At 34.5% G+C, this 18,081-nt stretch overlaps 1 protein-coding gene across 5 annotated transcripts in view; it reads left to right on the forward strand.

The window, feature by feature from the left end:
* LOC123551833 (USP6 N-terminal-like protein) overlaps positions 1-18,081 on the forward strand; it is a 39,458-nt gene that overhangs the window by 11,797 nt on the left and 9,580 nt on the right. For 2 of the 5 annotated variants that reach the window (XM_053541390.1, XM_053541392.1), the window contains 8 exons: positions 5,588-5,643; positions 6,262-6,341; positions 6,937-7,022; positions 8,597-8,639; positions 9,082-9,162; positions 10,366-10,473; positions 12,013-12,122; positions 17,950-18,064. In XM_053541390.1, the coding sequence (XP_053397365.1) occupies positions 5,634-5,643; positions 6,262-6,341; positions 6,937-7,022; positions 8,597-8,639; positions 9,082-9,162; positions 10,366-10,473; positions 12,013-12,122; positions 17,950-18,064 (633 nt within the window). In that variant the 5' untranslated portion in view covers positions 5,588-5,633. Of the gene's footprint in view, positions 1-855; positions 916-971; positions 1,012-1,122; positions 1,193-5,587; positions 5,644-6,261; positions 6,342-6,936; positions 7,023-8,596; positions 8,640-9,081; positions 9,163-10,365; positions 10,474-12,012; positions 12,123-17,949; positions 18,065-18,081 lie in introns of those variants that run through there. The other 3 variants (XM_053541391.1, XM_053541393.1, XM_053541394.1) reach the window with 3 other exon arrangements.

Genomic DNA, 18,081 nt, shown 5'->3' on the forward strand with positions numbered 1-18,081 from the left:
TAACTATTTTTCGGGAAATGATATTTTAATATTTTTTTCAGTCCTTGTATTTTGATGCAGTTAACTTCGCATACATCTAATATAGATAGCTCCTACTTGAAGTTTGTATTTTTAGTTACAATGCCTACATCAAAGCTTTTGTCACTGTGCTCCATTAATTTTTAAACAGCTACCGATGTGCAAATCTTTAATAATATAAAATTTGGGAAGTTTTATTGTTTTTTTTTTGGGGGGGGGGGGTTGTTGTTGTTGTTGTTGTTTTTGTACATCAGTGTACAAAATTGATATGTAAAAACACTATAAATGTTATTCAACACCTACACATAACCTTCCAAGTAATGAAGGAGTGTAGTAATTAGTAGTAGAAGAAGAAGATGATGATGAAGAAGAAGAAGAAGAAGTAGTAGTATTCGAGGTCCGTACCCCTAGACTGTCCCCAATTAATAGTCTTGTCTAGATGTACGAGGTATGGACCAGTACCTCTAGAATCAGATTCTATAGGTCGTACCCCTGTAGACACTTCCAAAGAGTTTACCAAAACAGTCTGGTATAGTTATACCCATGTCAGTTTTACTCTGGATTACCAGCCCCTTCACTGTACTAAAATACATAGTACGACGGGAACCAGATTTGTTATTGTTTCTTTTTGTTGGTATTCAAAGCTCTTTGGCATCATTTGTTGTCTTCTTTGTATTAAAACATTCGTATTTTATTTTTTAATTTATATTTAATTTTGATTTAAGTAAGAGCTATATTAATTATGAATACAACATCCGGTTTGAATTTTTGATTCATATTTTAAATCATTTTTCCTATTCATACATTCTAAAACACGGCTATGTGGTTTCGCGATGTCTTTATGACGTCACGTGACTTTTCCTGAGAAAAGAAGTTGACCTACTACTTTATGACAAGGTATTTAACTTTCAACCACGCCTCTTTCTTCCGGATTTAACAATGTCTTGACTTGATTTAATGTTCATTTCTTATTTATTTTGTGTCATTTCTCAGGTTTTGTAATTATCTTATAATTTGTTATTAGCTATTTGTAATGTTTACATCTATAATTTTGACAGTTTATCACTCCGTCTGTCGTTGACATTTTTTGATACAGATAGGAAGACATGATTTAAAATAAATTAAAACTACTGATCAACAGATTTACATATTGCAGCACAAGTAAAGATTCTAGGTAACTCCTGTAGTATGAGTTTCGTTAAAAGAATTAGAGAGCCTTGCAAAAAAGAGTTGATTGAAGGAAGTGTCTAGGGGTACGGATCTGTACCTCTTGAATCTGATTCTAGAGGTACGGATCCATACTTCTAGACTAGTCCAACTAATTTGACGAGATTCTATGAAATATTGAGATAACTTTTTCATATGGGCAATATCCCCACTCATGTCAAACACTCGAAAGATAGTTGAAGCAATTTCCAATGAAATTTTCATCGTTGCCGACGCTTTACATGCTAAAGTTTAATTTGCCAATTATTTCATGAATTGGCCATAAATTCAAATAAAACGTACATGTATCGAAAGGGGATACAATTCCTCACTGATTTATGTAAAAATTACCAAATAATATCCAAAATTACGAATTTTCAGGTGATTTAAACCTATGTATTTTCTGTACTCGATTAACGTTTTCCGATTGTCTACACACACGTGTGCACAAACAATAAAACCAATACATTTACATGACTGTACTGTGATTTAACAGGTCCCAGAAAAGTCACAATTTAGCTGTATAGCTAAATCTAGCTATGTATAGCTAGAAGTAGCTATAAAACCAATAACAATAATGCGAAATATGTCAAAATAAAATGCAAGATGGTCACAATCACGTCCAATGCTTTACAAGAAGAAAGACAATAACACAAAATTAAGGTCTTTATAGTCACATTTTCAATAAATGCTGCAGTATTTTGCGATAAATCATTACTGAATTTTTCACTTGTGATGATCATCTTAGTATAAGACAAATTTATAAAAGATTTATCCCAGAAATTCGCAACATGTCCAGATCTCCATTCTTTGTGATTGTCTTTTGTCTCATAAACCGTAAACCATTTGAATGGGAAAATAACTATTTTATATTTGATATCGACATATTTTGAACAATTGTTATTGGTTTTATAGCTACAATGTATTTCTAGCTATATATAGGTAGATTTAACTATAAAGCTAATTTGTGGCTTTTCTGGAACCTGTTTAACTTCCATTATTTTGGTCCTTCAAAGTTTTGACGTTTAGATTGCCCGTCACAAATATAAAACAATCTGAGCTTCAAATTATTTTGACTAACCTGTAGACAAGCCTGTTAGGGGTTTTCTAGGGGTACAGACCTCCCTTAAAATAACAAGAGTTAACCAGTGTACACATATACCTCTTGCTGCTATTTTCTGCTTACATCAGTCTGGTCTAGCGATATTTGATTTTTGCTAGAGCACTCCCTACTGTAAACAGTTTTGACCTACTTTGAAAGGTGATTATGTTTCACACCCTATTTGTGTAAACATAGGTTAATTATTTTTAAATGTCATCGTCGACCACTTGACAAAGTAAAATCGGTAATGAATTTTGTGTTGTCCAAATATTTGATGGAATTACCCTGCCACTGTCTTAAATTTACATTGCCATTATTGTTAATGTCTGACTCATGAAATTAATCTTGAAAAATTAGGGGTCCGATAAATTTTACACTTCCACAGGAAGCGCTTTATCAAGTCGGATTCCGTACTGTGAAATTAAAATTAACTTCCTTGGCAAAATGAAGGTCACATGCACTGGAAATATGATGGTTTAAAAGTAAATAAGGACTAGAAATATGATTTTCTGCTGGAAATAATAGTGGAAAAGAAAAGGTTAATGAAGTTGATAGGAAATAATAGCATCATAATATTGTTTTTCTTTCATTTATTCCTTTAGTACTGCAGAAATAGGTGCAGTGAGGCTAAAATTTGATCTAAATTGTTTACAGATACCAGCGTTCACCCGATTGTTTACCTTTTCTTTCAAAACCTAAATAATCGAGGAACTCCAAAAGAATACAGTTACATGCCGATTAGTTTATTGTAACATAAACAGTTGATAACAGATTAATGAGTGAATCTTGCCCTTGAATGAATTATATTTGAAATTTAGCAGAAAAAAAATTAGACATAATTATATTCACCAATTTATTTTGTTATTTAACAAAATATAATGATTATTGGCATGGACCTGATTGTTAAATAATCAATTAACCGACATTAAGTAAAAGAAACTGTTTGTGAAAACATCCCTTGTATCTCGTAATGGCTACCAAATGTGTGGAAAACATAAATACCCAAAGGATTAATTATCATTTAAAAATAGTTTGTTTTTTTTTCACAACATAATTGAACATTATTTTGTTTAATCTTGTTTCTGCCAATTCAAATCCTCGTGATTTATTTGGTGTTACTCAATTATTTACGTTTGGAAAGAAAATGTAACCAATCTGATGAACGTTGGTATCTGCAAACCGTTTAGATCCAAGTTTAAGGTGAATACTGACAGTCTTACTTGTTATTTCATTTTCAACAAAATCTGAAATGTAAATAACCCTTAATCTCTAGAAAAATGGAGGTCCGTACCCGTAGAAAACCCCAAACAGGATTGTCCAGAGATTTGGATGCGTACCTCTAGAATCAAATTCTAGAGGTACGGATCCGTACCCCTAGACACTTCCTCGATTGAAACTACATACTCCTTTCTCATGGCACTGGGGCTTCCATGATGCCGGTGTAAACAGTTTTCTCACAAGACTTTTATTTAAGCACCGCCTACCAGATGTTGACATAATTAGTGAATAATTGAGTAACACCAAATGAATCACGAGGATTTGTATCGCACATTTTTTTGCAAAAATGTCAGGATTGCTGGTAATTTATTTACTGTTTTATAGTAAACCATTTAAAACATGATTTTCTACATTTGGTCCCCACCCCATGGATTGTGTCAAAAAACTTGTTTTTAGATTTCCTATAAACAGTGTTTATCATTCATCTAGAATATTTAGTGAAAATATCGTCTGACAGATTGCAGATAACGTCAACAAAACAGAAGCTATGTTGTTTTAATATTTAGGACATTTCTCAGAAATGAAAGTATAGCAAGCTGTTAAGGCAAAATTAATGGAATTGCAACCAAATGCAAAATATAGTGATACCCAAATTAAGCTCCAGTACAAACAGGTCCTGTGCATTTGGTATATGGATCTGTCATTTAAAAAAGATTTGAATGAATTTCAAACAAGATATTTTTGCTACTCTTTAATATGGTAGCTGGTGAAATTCTTGCCAAACTTTTAGACCTAGAATAGAGCTAGATATCACTTGTAAAAGTATATCTTTGGTAATTATACTAATATGCAGTCTAAATGTAAGATTCTTCAGTGTTGTTTATTGTGTTGAAAAAAAAAAAAACTTGTGAAATTTGTCTGAAATCATAGATTGAAACTTACTGTAATTGTGTATCAGGCTTTCCATAGTTGACACATAAATAAGATTCTTTCACTAGTTGTAGGTGCAGATGGGAATATCCAGCTCGAGGGTAGCTGTTTAGGCGGTAACGAGGCTGCTGCTGAGTGACTGCGTAAACAGTTTCCCAAGAGCCAGATATTCCTATCAGCACCTACAGCCAATGATTGAATCTTTTTCTTGCATACCATATTCAACATGTTCAAGAAATTCTTGTAAAAATAAAATCAAACGAATGACTCTTTTTAGAACTATTTCTTATAGTAGCGTATTTAAACAAAATGTAGGAAACCAACGTCTGTAAACAGGAAAACGTAATGACGTTTCAAAGATGAATGACAAAGCTTAGTTCCGGTTTTGTTTTATCAGTTGCAGAATAACGTGTTGATTTTTTGATAAAATAACGTTTTTTGAATCGAGAAGTATACTATCACTAGTATCAGGAACAAAGAAGAACTGCCAAGGTATTGGCTTTTTATTCCGTTTTATGAAATAAAATATAAATTACTACATAAATCTTTTACATATAATTTATGTACAACATGTAGTTCGTAATGCGTCATTTACACCCCGGATGTAAGATAGATTTTTCCAGCACTGGTAAAAAACTGGAAATCCTCGTCTGGTATGCAAGAATTTTTATGATTACACCAGTATCATGGGAAACAACTTTGACTAGTCTTGAAATCTAATGGCACCATACTCGATGGGAATTAATAAAGAATAACCAGATAAAGTTTTCAATTCATTATAACAACGAGGAAGGATGTAGGAAGCAGCAAAGAAATAAAAAATTGAGGCGAATTGTTTTCTTTAGTTCTGTTCGTTCTGCACATGTTAAGTACACCGGTATCATGAGAAACCAGACTACTGGTGGTGAAGGTGTCCTAGTAGTCCAAAAAATTCGACATTAGCACTGATTCTGAGATATTTTCATGATAGGGCAGAATCCCTCTCTTTTACATCAAAACCAGCAACTTTTTTTTTCAGGCAGTCAGATGTTTGAGCTGTAAACATGTTCACAGATTGAAACACAAGAAAATAGGAAAATGATTCAATAAACTAATGATTTTTGTATTTTACAGAATGGAAAAACAGTAGTGCAACAAAAATGTAAAGTTTTCACTAAGTATGGACATGGGTAAGTGTTGAATTATTTTCATTGAACTATATTATTATAATTTCCCTTAAATACTAATGTAGACCAGACGTTGTTGAGCTGACGTCCGATACAGCAGTACTTTGTATTCTCAGCTAGCTTTACAAGGTTTGCATCTATTTGATCCAAAGGCATTCAGTTTGATACTGCCATTTTCTTCTACATGTAGATCTGTCATCTAAAGTAAACCTCGTAGGTTAGGCTAACTGTCTGCTGTTACATAACTGAGATACTGTTGAAAAATGGCACTAAACACAAAATAAATGAACGTTTAAGGCTACAGGTTTTGAATCACTTGCCCCTGCTGCCAATTGGGTCAAACGTCACTGAGAGAACAATTCTTCCTGGTCTCCAGCTGACATTTTGGAATGTCAGTGGTTTAATCCAGTTCATGCCCCCAGCCTGGGATCCTAGGCAGAGGAGCAGCTCAGGTCTTCCTTCACCACTCCTTCCATTAAATTAAAGCTGAATAAGCGTCATTCTAGTATGACCCAAGTCGTGTAGCAGCAACCAAATAAAGAAACCATTTATCAGTTTTAAATGCTTGTATAATAATGATTTTTTTTAAATGGGGAAATATTTCGAAATTTTTTATTGTAGATGCCCTGAGTTTGGATGAGTATGAGGAATTACAGAGGGCAGCCTTGGAACGTCAGGAGATCGTAGCCAAATATGATAAGGTTTGTTGTACTTCACAATAGCCATTTTGCAATTTTTTTACAAATGTTAGAAGTTGCTAGATACAAAATTTAACATGCAACATTAAACTAGATACACATATGTAACTCTTTCATTTGAATAAAGGGAATGTCTTTAATTGCATGTGCTAAGTCATTAAATACAGTTAACCTTTAGCATGCTAGATAAATTGTTGTCTGCTGGAAATGTCGTCTGCTAAAATTGAAAAGTTCATTCAATTTGCTCCAAAATTGGAAGAAATATTGTCAGAGTAGCAAACAGCTTGGAACCTGATCAGACGCCGATTTAAACGGCGTCTGATCTGGTTCCAAGCTGTTTGCAAAGGCTGTTAAATTCGCCTGCAGCAGGCTAAGGGTTAAGCAATTCAGCAACTGTGTTGCTGGTAAATAATTATGTATTTAGAATTAACAGAATTGATAGTGAAATTATTAAACTGCAGTTTTAAAAGTAGCCCAGTCCCATTTTTCTTACAGGTAAATTAAAACTAGCCAGGTGATATATTACATACCACCTGTCGTTTGCTGTACTTAGGACAGGTTTTCAAGGTTTAAATAACAAAATGTAAATTCTTTCCAGGGTCGTGAAGAAGGGGCTCAGATTGACCCGTGGGAGGACCCTGCTTTTGAAGTGTACCAGGTGACAGACAGATATGGATTTATACAGTAAGTGGATATATAAAGTTTTAAGTGATTTGCTATCCTTGTTATCAGAGTTTTTAAGTGTTGTTTACTGTCATTGTTAACTCCTGTTGTGTACCGGTATGTATTTTAACTTTGTGATGCCTTAAGATTTTGACAATTTCTAAACCACAAAATTTGTAGATATTTTGTAAATTAGAAGTTATGTACTCAGGGCTTTTTCAGGGTTTTTTGGGAAAAAGGCCCCTGGTCAAATTGGGAATCTTTAACGTGGCAAGGGAAAATGTATCTACCAATCAAATGATTTCTTAACATATAATTATTAAGTATTACTGGAAGACATTCAAATGAATTACAAATACAAATGTATAAAGCATCCCCTTGAGAAATTTTGAGAATTTATTCTTTTTAGGATTGTTTTCCAACACTGCCCAAAAAAAAATACGGTAACTGTTCATTTGTCATCTTTAAAACTTTTATTTACAGTTTGTTTTCACCACAATCATAACTGAATTTTCCAAAAAGTAAAGCAAAGTGGGTGTTTGTACGAGTGAAAAAACTGGCTCGCGAAAATATGTGACAATTGATTTGAATGGTATAAGAACTATCTGTCAGCATGTTTTGGGTACTTTATTCAATTAATATTGATCTTTTCTTAGATTTGAGAGTTTTTTGCATTCAAATCATACATATATTTAGAAAATCTTGTATTGAATTTTTGCGGAGGTTGCAGACGTCATGTTACATGTTTCAGCGCTTTTGAACGTTTATTTTATAGATGAAAAGAGCGCTATAAAAATCTGGTAAATAATAATATACTAAAAATAGAAACGAGTTGGTTTTTCCACCAATTTGTTTGATTTTCTTGGCAAACAAAACTTACTGTGCAAGAATTTTTTTTGAATAACAAAAAGAAATTGATTTCAGTTGGGAAATCTTTCTTTTGATTGGGAAACTTTTTGCTCCAGATTGGGGAAAATGGAGCATATTTGGCATTGGGAATGGGGCCGAATATCGGCCCCGTGAGACAGGTTGAAAAAGCCCTGGTACTATATTCAAATGACAACCATTTATGAAGAACACGCATTGATTGCTTTATGTAGATGTACAGTTTGGCATTACTGACAAATTGGATTCTTTTTGCTAAAGAATTGGCGAAGTAGAGTTAGCATTTTAACAAAGGGTTTTGCCTTTTAAGTTTGTGATTTCAGCTGTCAACCATGATACTGATGTAGCAATTTAAATTAAGCAAGTTCTGTAAATAAGAAATATTCACTTTTAGTAACACAGTAACCTTTAGCCTGCTGAAGGCAAGTGATTCTGCCTTTGCGACCAGTTCAGACCAAGATCGGCATGCACATCCATGCAGGCTGATAATGGTCTGCACTGTTCACTATTCAGTTAGTAAATTTTCTTTGAACACCCCTTCAGGTAATATATGGTATTGCCCAAATTGAATGATGGACAAGTCCATTTTTAAAAAAGCAGGCTAAAGACAGTAGACATGTATTTATAGGAGATTATGTGTTTATTGTAGAGAGAGATTAAATGATAGATGATAGATGTCAATGAATTATACTGACATGTTTATATTTCAGTAACAAGGCCCTACCTCATATGACAGATGCAGCTGAAACTAAGGTTTGTACTCAAAATAAAATTAAGTTATTTATAACTTCCTTTCCACCCAAGACACTTTCAGTTTCAGGTACAGACTATGGAATTGTCTGCAGCTAGAGATGTCTGGATTGGCATTTACCGGGTATCTTCAAATTATTTTTGTTATAGTTTTATAAGTGTACATAGAAATATTGGAAGGGTGATTTAACCTTTAGCCTGCTGACCAAGTGACCAATGCAGAGCAAGATCATGGATGGTTCACTATTCAGTCAGTAAATTCAGTCAGTAAATTTTCAGTGAACACCCCTTTAAATCATAAGTGGTACTGCCCAAACTGAATGATAGACCAGTCCATTTTAGAAATTAAGCAGGGTAAAGCTAAAGCTGTTAGCATCCTACTCCGGTTGCAGATTTACTTGAATGTAGTGTATTTAGTTTTCTTAGAATATTTGTTGTGTTTCAGGCAAAACAGATAGAATTGGAAAGAACAACAAAATGGGTGAAGATGATAAAAAATTGGAAAAAGTACTACCCAGGGGAAAAAGTATGCTTTTTTGTTACCATTATGAAAACACAGTTACGTTCTACTATGAAATCATTTAATTCTTTCAACCTAAAATTTTACGTTATCAACCGATGCAACTATTCATTTGGCAAATAAATTAACAGTTTTTACTGATTTCAAATTTTAAAATTAAAATAAAGCAATATTAGCTTTTGGGTTTAATTTTGTTGATTGAGCGAACTGCAGAATCCGTGAAATTTAATTCCCTTTGATTATTAATGATGTCAACATTTTTTGATAAATTTTGTATTTAATTAAGTTTACTATTTCTAACATAGATTTTACTTTCCACATCTGATTGAGACAGTAAGTAGATATCAAAAGTGATTTAGAATTTGTGTTTTTATTAAAACAGAGAATAACTTGTCCTGATTATGACCGTTAGCAACTGGGTCTTGCTCTATATTCCTTCAGTGTTTCAAATGCTAAAATTACTTTCTACCCAAGATTCGTCAATCTTTCATGGATTTTATTGAAACTTAAACATGAATTTATAATAATTTACAACAAAAACTGTGCAAAGTTTCAGAAGTATAGATGAATTTCAAAGGAAATAAATATGAGCCATGCCATGAGAAAACCAACATAGTGGCTTTGCAACCAGCATGGATCCAGACAAGCCTGCGCATCCGCATCCGTTAGCAAACAGCATGGATCCTGACCAGACTGCGCGGATGTGCAGGCTGGTCTGGATCCATGCTGGTCGCAAAGCCACTATGTTGGTTTTCTCATGGCTCGGCTCATATTATTATAATTATAAGTGTTGTTAATTCTCACATATGCTTCACGTGTATATAAATTTGAAATTTTGTCATGTAGATATGTTGGGTTTTATTTTTCCTCTACTGTATATTAAAGGAAATTAAAACAACTTGAGTGTATAGAGATTTAAAGTTTATTGTTTGATCCTCATAATTCAGATATAGTAAGATGTTCTCTAATAGATATATGAGCTGCATCATGAAATAACCAACAAAGTGCATTTGCGACCAGCTTGGATCCTGACCAGACTGCGCGGATAAAACCAACATAGTGTGTTTGCGATCAGCATGGATCCTGACCAGACTGTGGGGATGCGCAGGCTGGTCTGGATCCATGCTGATCGCAAATGCACTATGTTGGTTTTCTCATGGTGCGGCTCATATGCGTTGTTGAGAGTTATATAAATTCTTTATGTTACAGTTAACAAGGAGGGTATACAAAGGAATCCCTGACAGATTAAGGGGTGAAATATGGTGCAAACTGCTGGGTGTGAGCTTCATCAAAGCAGAACAGGATGGTGTTTATAATGTATGTATATTATCTTGTTATAGACCAATTCGTGTATACAATTTACATCAAAGATGTCTGTGGCAAACCGAGTTTGAAACCTTGTATGGGATAAAGAACCCTTTCATTTTTAGGAAGCTATCCAGTATCTTAAGGAAGTTTATTAGTTCTACCCAGGTACCCACATGTACCTAAAATATTGCCTGGAGTGGCACCTGGTCTTCCTGCATCATCAGAAATGAAAGGGGGAGGGGGTTCATGTCCTTACACCACATATATATAGCACTATTTCATGTAATACAGCAAATTCAAAATTGCTATATGACCTAATATTATGTCAGTTTAACTTAAAGCAAGAACAAAATATCAGAACAAGACTGCTGGTTGCCATGGTGATTTGACATAAATTAATTAATTAATATGGGCCATCAAACTTATACTTCTGCTTTGTAAATTTGTCCAAAATGATTTGGAATCAAGTGGGAAAAGTTGTAACATATGGATTAATATCATTGTTTTAGTCTTTTTTTTTCATTTTGATTTGCCTGAGCACAAAATGCTCATGATGAGCTATTGTGTTCACTCACCACCTGTCTGTCAGCTGTACACACTTTTCTTCAGATGACATCTCCTCTGAAACTAATGGTGAGAATTGCCCCAAACTTGGTCAGTGGCATCCTGGTATGGTCCTCTACCAAGTTTGTTCAAATGTTTCAGCTTGGTCCTTTTTAGGGGCCACCAGAGCTCAAATAGAAAACTCTTTAAATGACTTCTACTCACGAACCACTTGAAGGATCTTCATCAAACTTGGTCTGTGGCATCATTATAAGATCCTCTCCCAAATTTAATCAAATGGGGGCGACTTCCAGGGGCCCCTAGAGCTAAATATAGAAAAACGTTTAAACAACTTCTTCTGATGAAACATTTGATGGGTCTTCATCAACTTGGTCTGTAACATCATTTTAGGGTTCGCTTCCAAGTTTGGTCAAGTTAGGGGCCACTAGAGCTAAAATACAAATACTTTCAAATGACTTCTTGTCATGAACTGCTTGATGGATCTTCATGAAACTTAATTTAGAAATACCTTTAAACAGCTTCTTGTCATGAACTGCAAAGCACATCTTTGTCAAACTTGGTCTGAGCATCATTATAAGGTCCTCTTCTGATTTTATTTAGATGGTTGTACTTTGCCCCTTATTAGGGGCTGCTAGAGCTAAAATAGAAATATATTGATATGGGTTGTTCTTGTGAATCCTTTGATGGATCTTCACCAAAGTTGATCTGTAACATTTGTTCAAATAGGGGGAACTTGACCCCTTTTAGGGGCCTCTAGAGTTAATAGTGAAAATAGAACCATTATAAAGAGAACTTCACAGACACCCTCTGACAGCCTGCTCCAATTGTCTATGTGTGGTTTTTCCAACCAATTTTAAAGACCTAAGAAGTATTTCAAGTATTTGAATTGCTTGTCATTTGTTACACTAATTTATGTGATCAACTTCTACCTCAGGAACTTACAACACCTGGAGCATATATGTCTTGCTTTTTGTCTTATTTCAGCGTATGAAAAGTAGGGCACGTTCAATATCTCCACATATCCGACAGATAGATTTAGATGTAAATAGGACGTACAGGAATCATATCATGTTCCGGGAAAGATACGGAGTCAAGTGAGTAGCCTAACATTTCTGTAATTATTTTAAACTGATCTTCGAATTTTTATTGAATAATTCAGTGTTGGCAAAGAATATTTAGTGTTCAGTTATCTTCAGCAGTAATTCAGAATTGCTTAAAAGATATATTTTTGAATTAATGGTATATTTAAAAGTTGTTACTGGCCACACTGGACTATTATTTTAACCTAAAGAGAGATTAGAATTGGCTGTTTTTAAGTTAGAAGTTTATAGTAGGTTTCTGAGTATTGAAATTATTTCAGTAAATGCTATAATATTATTATACCCCCACGAAACATGTTTGAGGGGGGTATATAGGAGTCAGTTTTGTCGCGTCCCGTCCCGTCCCGTCTCGTCCCGTCGCGTCGCGTCCCGAAATCTATTATCTCAGTTATTACCAAATGGATTTGATTCAAACTTAAAATAGATGTTCCACCTCATCACCCACATCATGTGACATAAGGTGCATAACTCTGACACAATTTTTTTTATGAATTATGCCCCTTTTTACTTAGAATTTAAAGTTGATTTTGATGTATTTTCACTTTATCTCAGTTACTACTGAATGGATTTGATTCAAACTTAAAATAGATGTTCCACCTCATCACCCACATCATGTGCCCACATCATGTGACACAAGGTGCATAACTCTGACACCAAGCTTTCATGAATTATGTCCCCTTTTACTTAGAATTTAAGGCTAATTTTGTTGTGTTTTCACTATATCTCAGTTATTAACCAGGTTTTCAACGAAAACCTGAGTTATTAGATTGGGGTAGATGTCGGTCGGGCGGGCGGGCGGCGGCGGTGGCGGCGGCGGCGGCGGCGTCAAACTGGTGTTTCCGGTCAATAACTTTTGTTTCGGTAAAGATATTTGAATAAAACTTGGTATGTATGTAGCTTATATCAAGACAAAGGCTGGGATTGATTTTGGGGTTTCTGGGGTCAAGGTCAAGGTCACTGTTACTTAAAATAGAAAAAGGGTTTCCGGTCAATAACTTTTGTTTCGGTAAAGATATTTGAATAAAACGTGGTATGTTTGTAGCTTATATCAAGACAAAGGCTGGGATGGATTTTGGGGTTTCTGGGGTCAAGGTCAAGGTCACTGTTACTTAAAATAGAAAAAGGGTTTCCGGTCAATAACTTTTGTTTCGGTAAAGATATTTGAATAAAACTTGGTATGTATGTAGCTTATATCAGACAAGACTGGATTGATTTTGGGTTCTGGGTCAAGGTCAGGTCACTGTTACTTAAATGAAAAGGTTTCGGTAATACTTTTGTTCGGTAAAGTATTGATAAAACTTGGTATGTATGTAGCTATATCAAGAAAGGCTGGATTGATTTGGGTTTCTGGGGTCAAGGTCAAGGTCACTGTTACTTAAAATAGAAAAAGGGTTTCCGGTCAATAACTTAACTTAGGAATGAGCTATCATGATGAAACTTGGTGTATAGAAAACTTATATAAAGTTGTAGCTTGGGATTGATTTTGGGGTTTCTGGGATCAAGGTCAAGGTCATTGTTACTAAAAATAGGGTTAGGGTTAGGTTAGGGTTAGGGTTAGCATATCTTCTACATGCATAGAGGGATTTTGATGAAAGTTGGCACAATTGTTCACCATCATGAGACGGAGTGTCATGCGCAAGAACCAGGTCCCTAGGTCTAAGGTCAAGGTCACACTTAGAGGTCAAAGGATACAAGAATGAAAAGTTTGTCCGGAGCATATTTTCTTCATGCATAGAGGGATTTTGATGTAACTTGGCACAATTATACACCATCATGAGACGAAGTGTCTTGTGCAATTCCATTCTTTAGAATTACTTCCCTTTGTTGTTACTATAAATAGCTTATATTGTAACTTTTTCATTACTAGACGTAGGGAAAAATCGAGACCACTTTTCTGTAGTACAACATGCATGTTACATCCAATTTTGAGGTGTATTTTGACCAATCTCTACCAGGTTAGGATTTCTGTGTGGACTTAAAATTATTTTTTTTGTATTTTTTTTTTTTTTTTTTTTTTTTTTAAGATTAACTTCCCTTAGTTGTTACTATAAATAACTTATATTGTAACTTTTTTATAATTGACCGTAGGGAAAAACCAAGACCACTTTTCTGTGGTACAACATAGTTGTTACTTTCTAATTTTAGGTGTATTTTAAGGTATCTCTACCTGGTAAGGAGTTTTTTTGTGGACTTAGAAAAACAAAAGAATTACAATGATTACTAAACAACCACAAAATTAAAATTACATCTGCAAATACAGGTGCTAGAGTAAAGAAATTTGCTGTGACGGGCGTATATTGTGACATTCTGGCACTCTTGTTTATTCTTATGAAAAGTGTTGAAAACCTGGTTTCGTGGCATTGCCGCGTTTCTTGTTACTAAATGGATTTGATTCAAACTTAAAATAGTTGTTCCACCTCATCACCCAGATGATGTGACATAAGGTGCTTAACTCTGAAATAAATTTTTAGCTCGACTATTCGAAGAATAAGTAGAGCTATCCTACTCACCACGGCGTCGGCGTCACACCTTGGTTAAGTTTTTCGTACCAGTCCACATTTTGACAAAGTCTTTTGAGATAAAGCTTTGAAACTTTCAACACTTGTTTACCATCATCATGGCCAGTTATAGGCAAGAGCACATAACTCCATCAAGGATTTTGGCTGAATTATGGCCCCTTTTGACTTAGAAATCATGGTTAAATTTTTCGTACCAGTTCATATTTTGACAAAGTCTTTTAAGATAAAGCTTTGAAACTTTCAACACTTGTTTACCATCACCATGGCCAGTTATAGGCAAGAGTACATAACTCCATCAGGAATTTTGGCTGAATTATGACCCCTTTCAACTTAGAAATCTTGGTTAAGTTTTTCGTACCAGTTCATATTTAGACAAAGTCTTTTGAGATAAAGCTTTGAAACTTTCAACACTTGTTTACCATCACCATGGCCAGTTATAGGCAAGAGTACGTAACTCCATCTGGGATTTTGGCTGAATTATGGCCCCTTTCGACTTAGAAATCTTGGTTAAGTTTTTCGTACCAGTTCATATTTAGACAAAGTCTTTTGAGAAAAAGCTTTGAAACTTTCAACACTTGTTTACCATCACCATGTCCAGTTATACCTAAGAGCACATAACTCCATCAAGGATTTTGGCTGAATTATGGCCCTTTTTGACTTAGAAATCTGGGTTTATATTTCGTACCAGTTCATATTTTGACAAAGTCTTTTGAGATAAAGCTTTGAAACTTTCAACACCTGTTTACCATCACCATGTTCAGTTATAGGCAAAAGTACATAACTCCATCAAAGATTTTGGCTGAATTATGGCCCCTTTTGACTTAGAAATCTTGGTTAAGTTTTTCGTACCAGTTCATATTTTTTGTAAAGTGTTTGACATATGGCTTTTAAACTTTTATCACTTGTTAAGTATAATAGTCTCTATCTGTAGGAAAGAGAACATAACTCTAGTGTTATTTCTAGAGCTCAAAAAGGGCAGGGTGCTGCCAAAAAGGGGCAGGGTGCTGTCCGAAAGGGGCAGGGTGCCCTTTTAGATGTGAAAGTTACCATAGCAGTAGTTTCATTTCTAGATGTCTATAGTTAATATGTATTCCATTTATCTTTATTGCACACTTAAAAGAAATGTCACAGAATAAAGTGCTAAATCTTCCCAAAACTAGTAACAAAGTTTACAAAGGCTTTTTACTTACTTTATAGTTTAGGTTAAACCATTCAAGCCTTTCTCTTAAAAATGTCACCAAGAATGTCAGCTTATTCATATGAATGTGAAATAGAGGAGGGCCTTAATATAAGCTTAATCTTGAAACCAAGATCATGTTGTAAACAACATAGATCTAGTTAAAGGCCTGTTTCAGGTCACATTGTAAACTGATAATTATCAAAAGTCCTAATGTATTTATCAGGTCTTTCGTCAATATTTCATTAACAGAAAAGTGCTATTACAGTAAGGTTAAAGTTTACTAAATCGCACATCCAAAATATACTATCCGGATACTGGTACACTTTCGGAATATTGTCTGAAAGTAGTTTTTACTCAGTTTAAATGACCCACTTGGGTAAATCAGAGATAGTTCCACATATTTTGATGTTTCTCATCATAAAAATACACCGACTGTCAGCTTTTTTGAAGGAAATATGGAAAAATTGCATACGACATCGGGGTTAATAAGACTCGTGAACGGACATTCTAAACTTTCTTTTACTTTCGATAATCATTAAAATGTGTGCATTTTCTAGTTTAAATTACAGTAGAATCACACTGCATTGATATATACTTGTTATACTAAACGACGGTCTAATTTAAATTTTGCCCAAAGAAATCTAGGGCACTTTTCACGTGCTCGGTAATCAGCTGGCCGCTTACGCACATACTCTTTATCAATTTGTTTTAACACTTCATTGATTCTCATTACCTGTGTGCACTCGCCGTGACGTAATTTGCTGATCAAAAAATCGCCGAGGCATGTCAACATTGAATTTGGCGGGATTTAGCATAAGATCAAAGGCAACAGGGCACATTTTACGGGCAGCGTGGCGGCAGTAAAAAACGGCAGGGCGGGGCGCCCCGCTGCGTCGCTCTAGAAATAACACTATAACTCTGTAATCTATTTTGGCTGAATTATGGCCCTTTTTGGATATTTGAAATTGGTTCTGTTTTCATACAAGTCCATGTTTTGTTGAAACTATTTGACATATGGCTTTTAAACTTTGAACACTTGTTTATCATTATGATTTCCATCTGTAGGCAAGAGTACATAACTATTTTGGCTGAAGTATGGCCCTTTTTGGACTTTGAAATTGGCTCATATATTGCCATTTAGTGCAAGACTTATCGAAATCAAAGTAATACAGGAACATTGTTTGTCTAATCTATTTATTTCTTTTGTCTGAATATCCGTGGAAATATTTTGACCCCATTCTTCAATCAATTCTTCGAATAGTCGAGCGCGCTGTCATCAGACAGCTCTTGTTTATGAATTATGTCCCCTTTTACTTTAAATTTAAGGTTGATTTTGATGTATTTTCACTATATCTCAATTATTACAAAATGGATTTGATATAAACTTAAAATAGATGTTCCACCTCATCACCCACATCATGTGACACAAGGTGCATAACTCTGACACCAATTTTTCATGAATTATGCCCCTTTTTACTTAGAATTTAAGGTTAATTTTGATGTATTTTCACTATATCTCAATTACTACTGAATGGATTTGATTCAGACTTAAAATAGATGTTCCACCTCATCACCCACATCATGTGACACAAGGTGCATAACTCTGACACTATTTTTCTTGAATTGTGTCCCCTCTTACCTAGAATTTAATGTTAATTTTGATGTATTTTCACTATTATCTCATTCTGATTGGCTTAGAGCCAAAGGGAAGTAACCTTTTTTAACCTTTGTACTGAGTTTCTTCCCCTTAAATTCCAGGAATTAGTCTATTTTTAGAAATCCTATTTTTAGATTTTCAATCTTTTTTATTATAAGTCCTATGTAAAAAGTAAAAACATTTTTCCAAGGTAACATGGGTCGGTAAGACACTTCTTTGTATTCACTTTTAGTGTATCTCTAATATTAGAGATTTAATATATTTACTAGTATTACTATACTAGTATTATACTAGTATTACTTATATGTGGAAGCCCAGGATGAAGTACTCCAAAGTATTTTTAAGATTCCTTATGGTTGCCATTCTTCTGTGACAAGACCGTATGGTGGGGGTATGAGTCACTCCTGTGACAGTTCTAGTTTGTTTTATTCCTTATTGAATTAATGATGTATGTTTGTGTTACAGACAACAGGCATTGTTTCACGTTCTAGCCGCATACTCCATGTATAACACAGAGGTGGGATATTGTCAGGGGATGAGTGAAATAGCTGCTCTACTTCTCATGTATCTCAATGAAGAGGTTTGTAGAGATTTAGT

Source organism: Mercenaria mercenaria, chromosome 4 (genome assembly GCF_021730395.1).
Source record: "Mercenaria mercenaria strain notata chromosome 4, MADL_Memer_1, whole genome shotgun sequence".
NCBI classification, from domain to species: domain Eukaryota; kingdom Metazoa; phylum Mollusca; class Bivalvia; order Venerida; family Veneridae; genus Mercenaria; species Mercenaria mercenaria.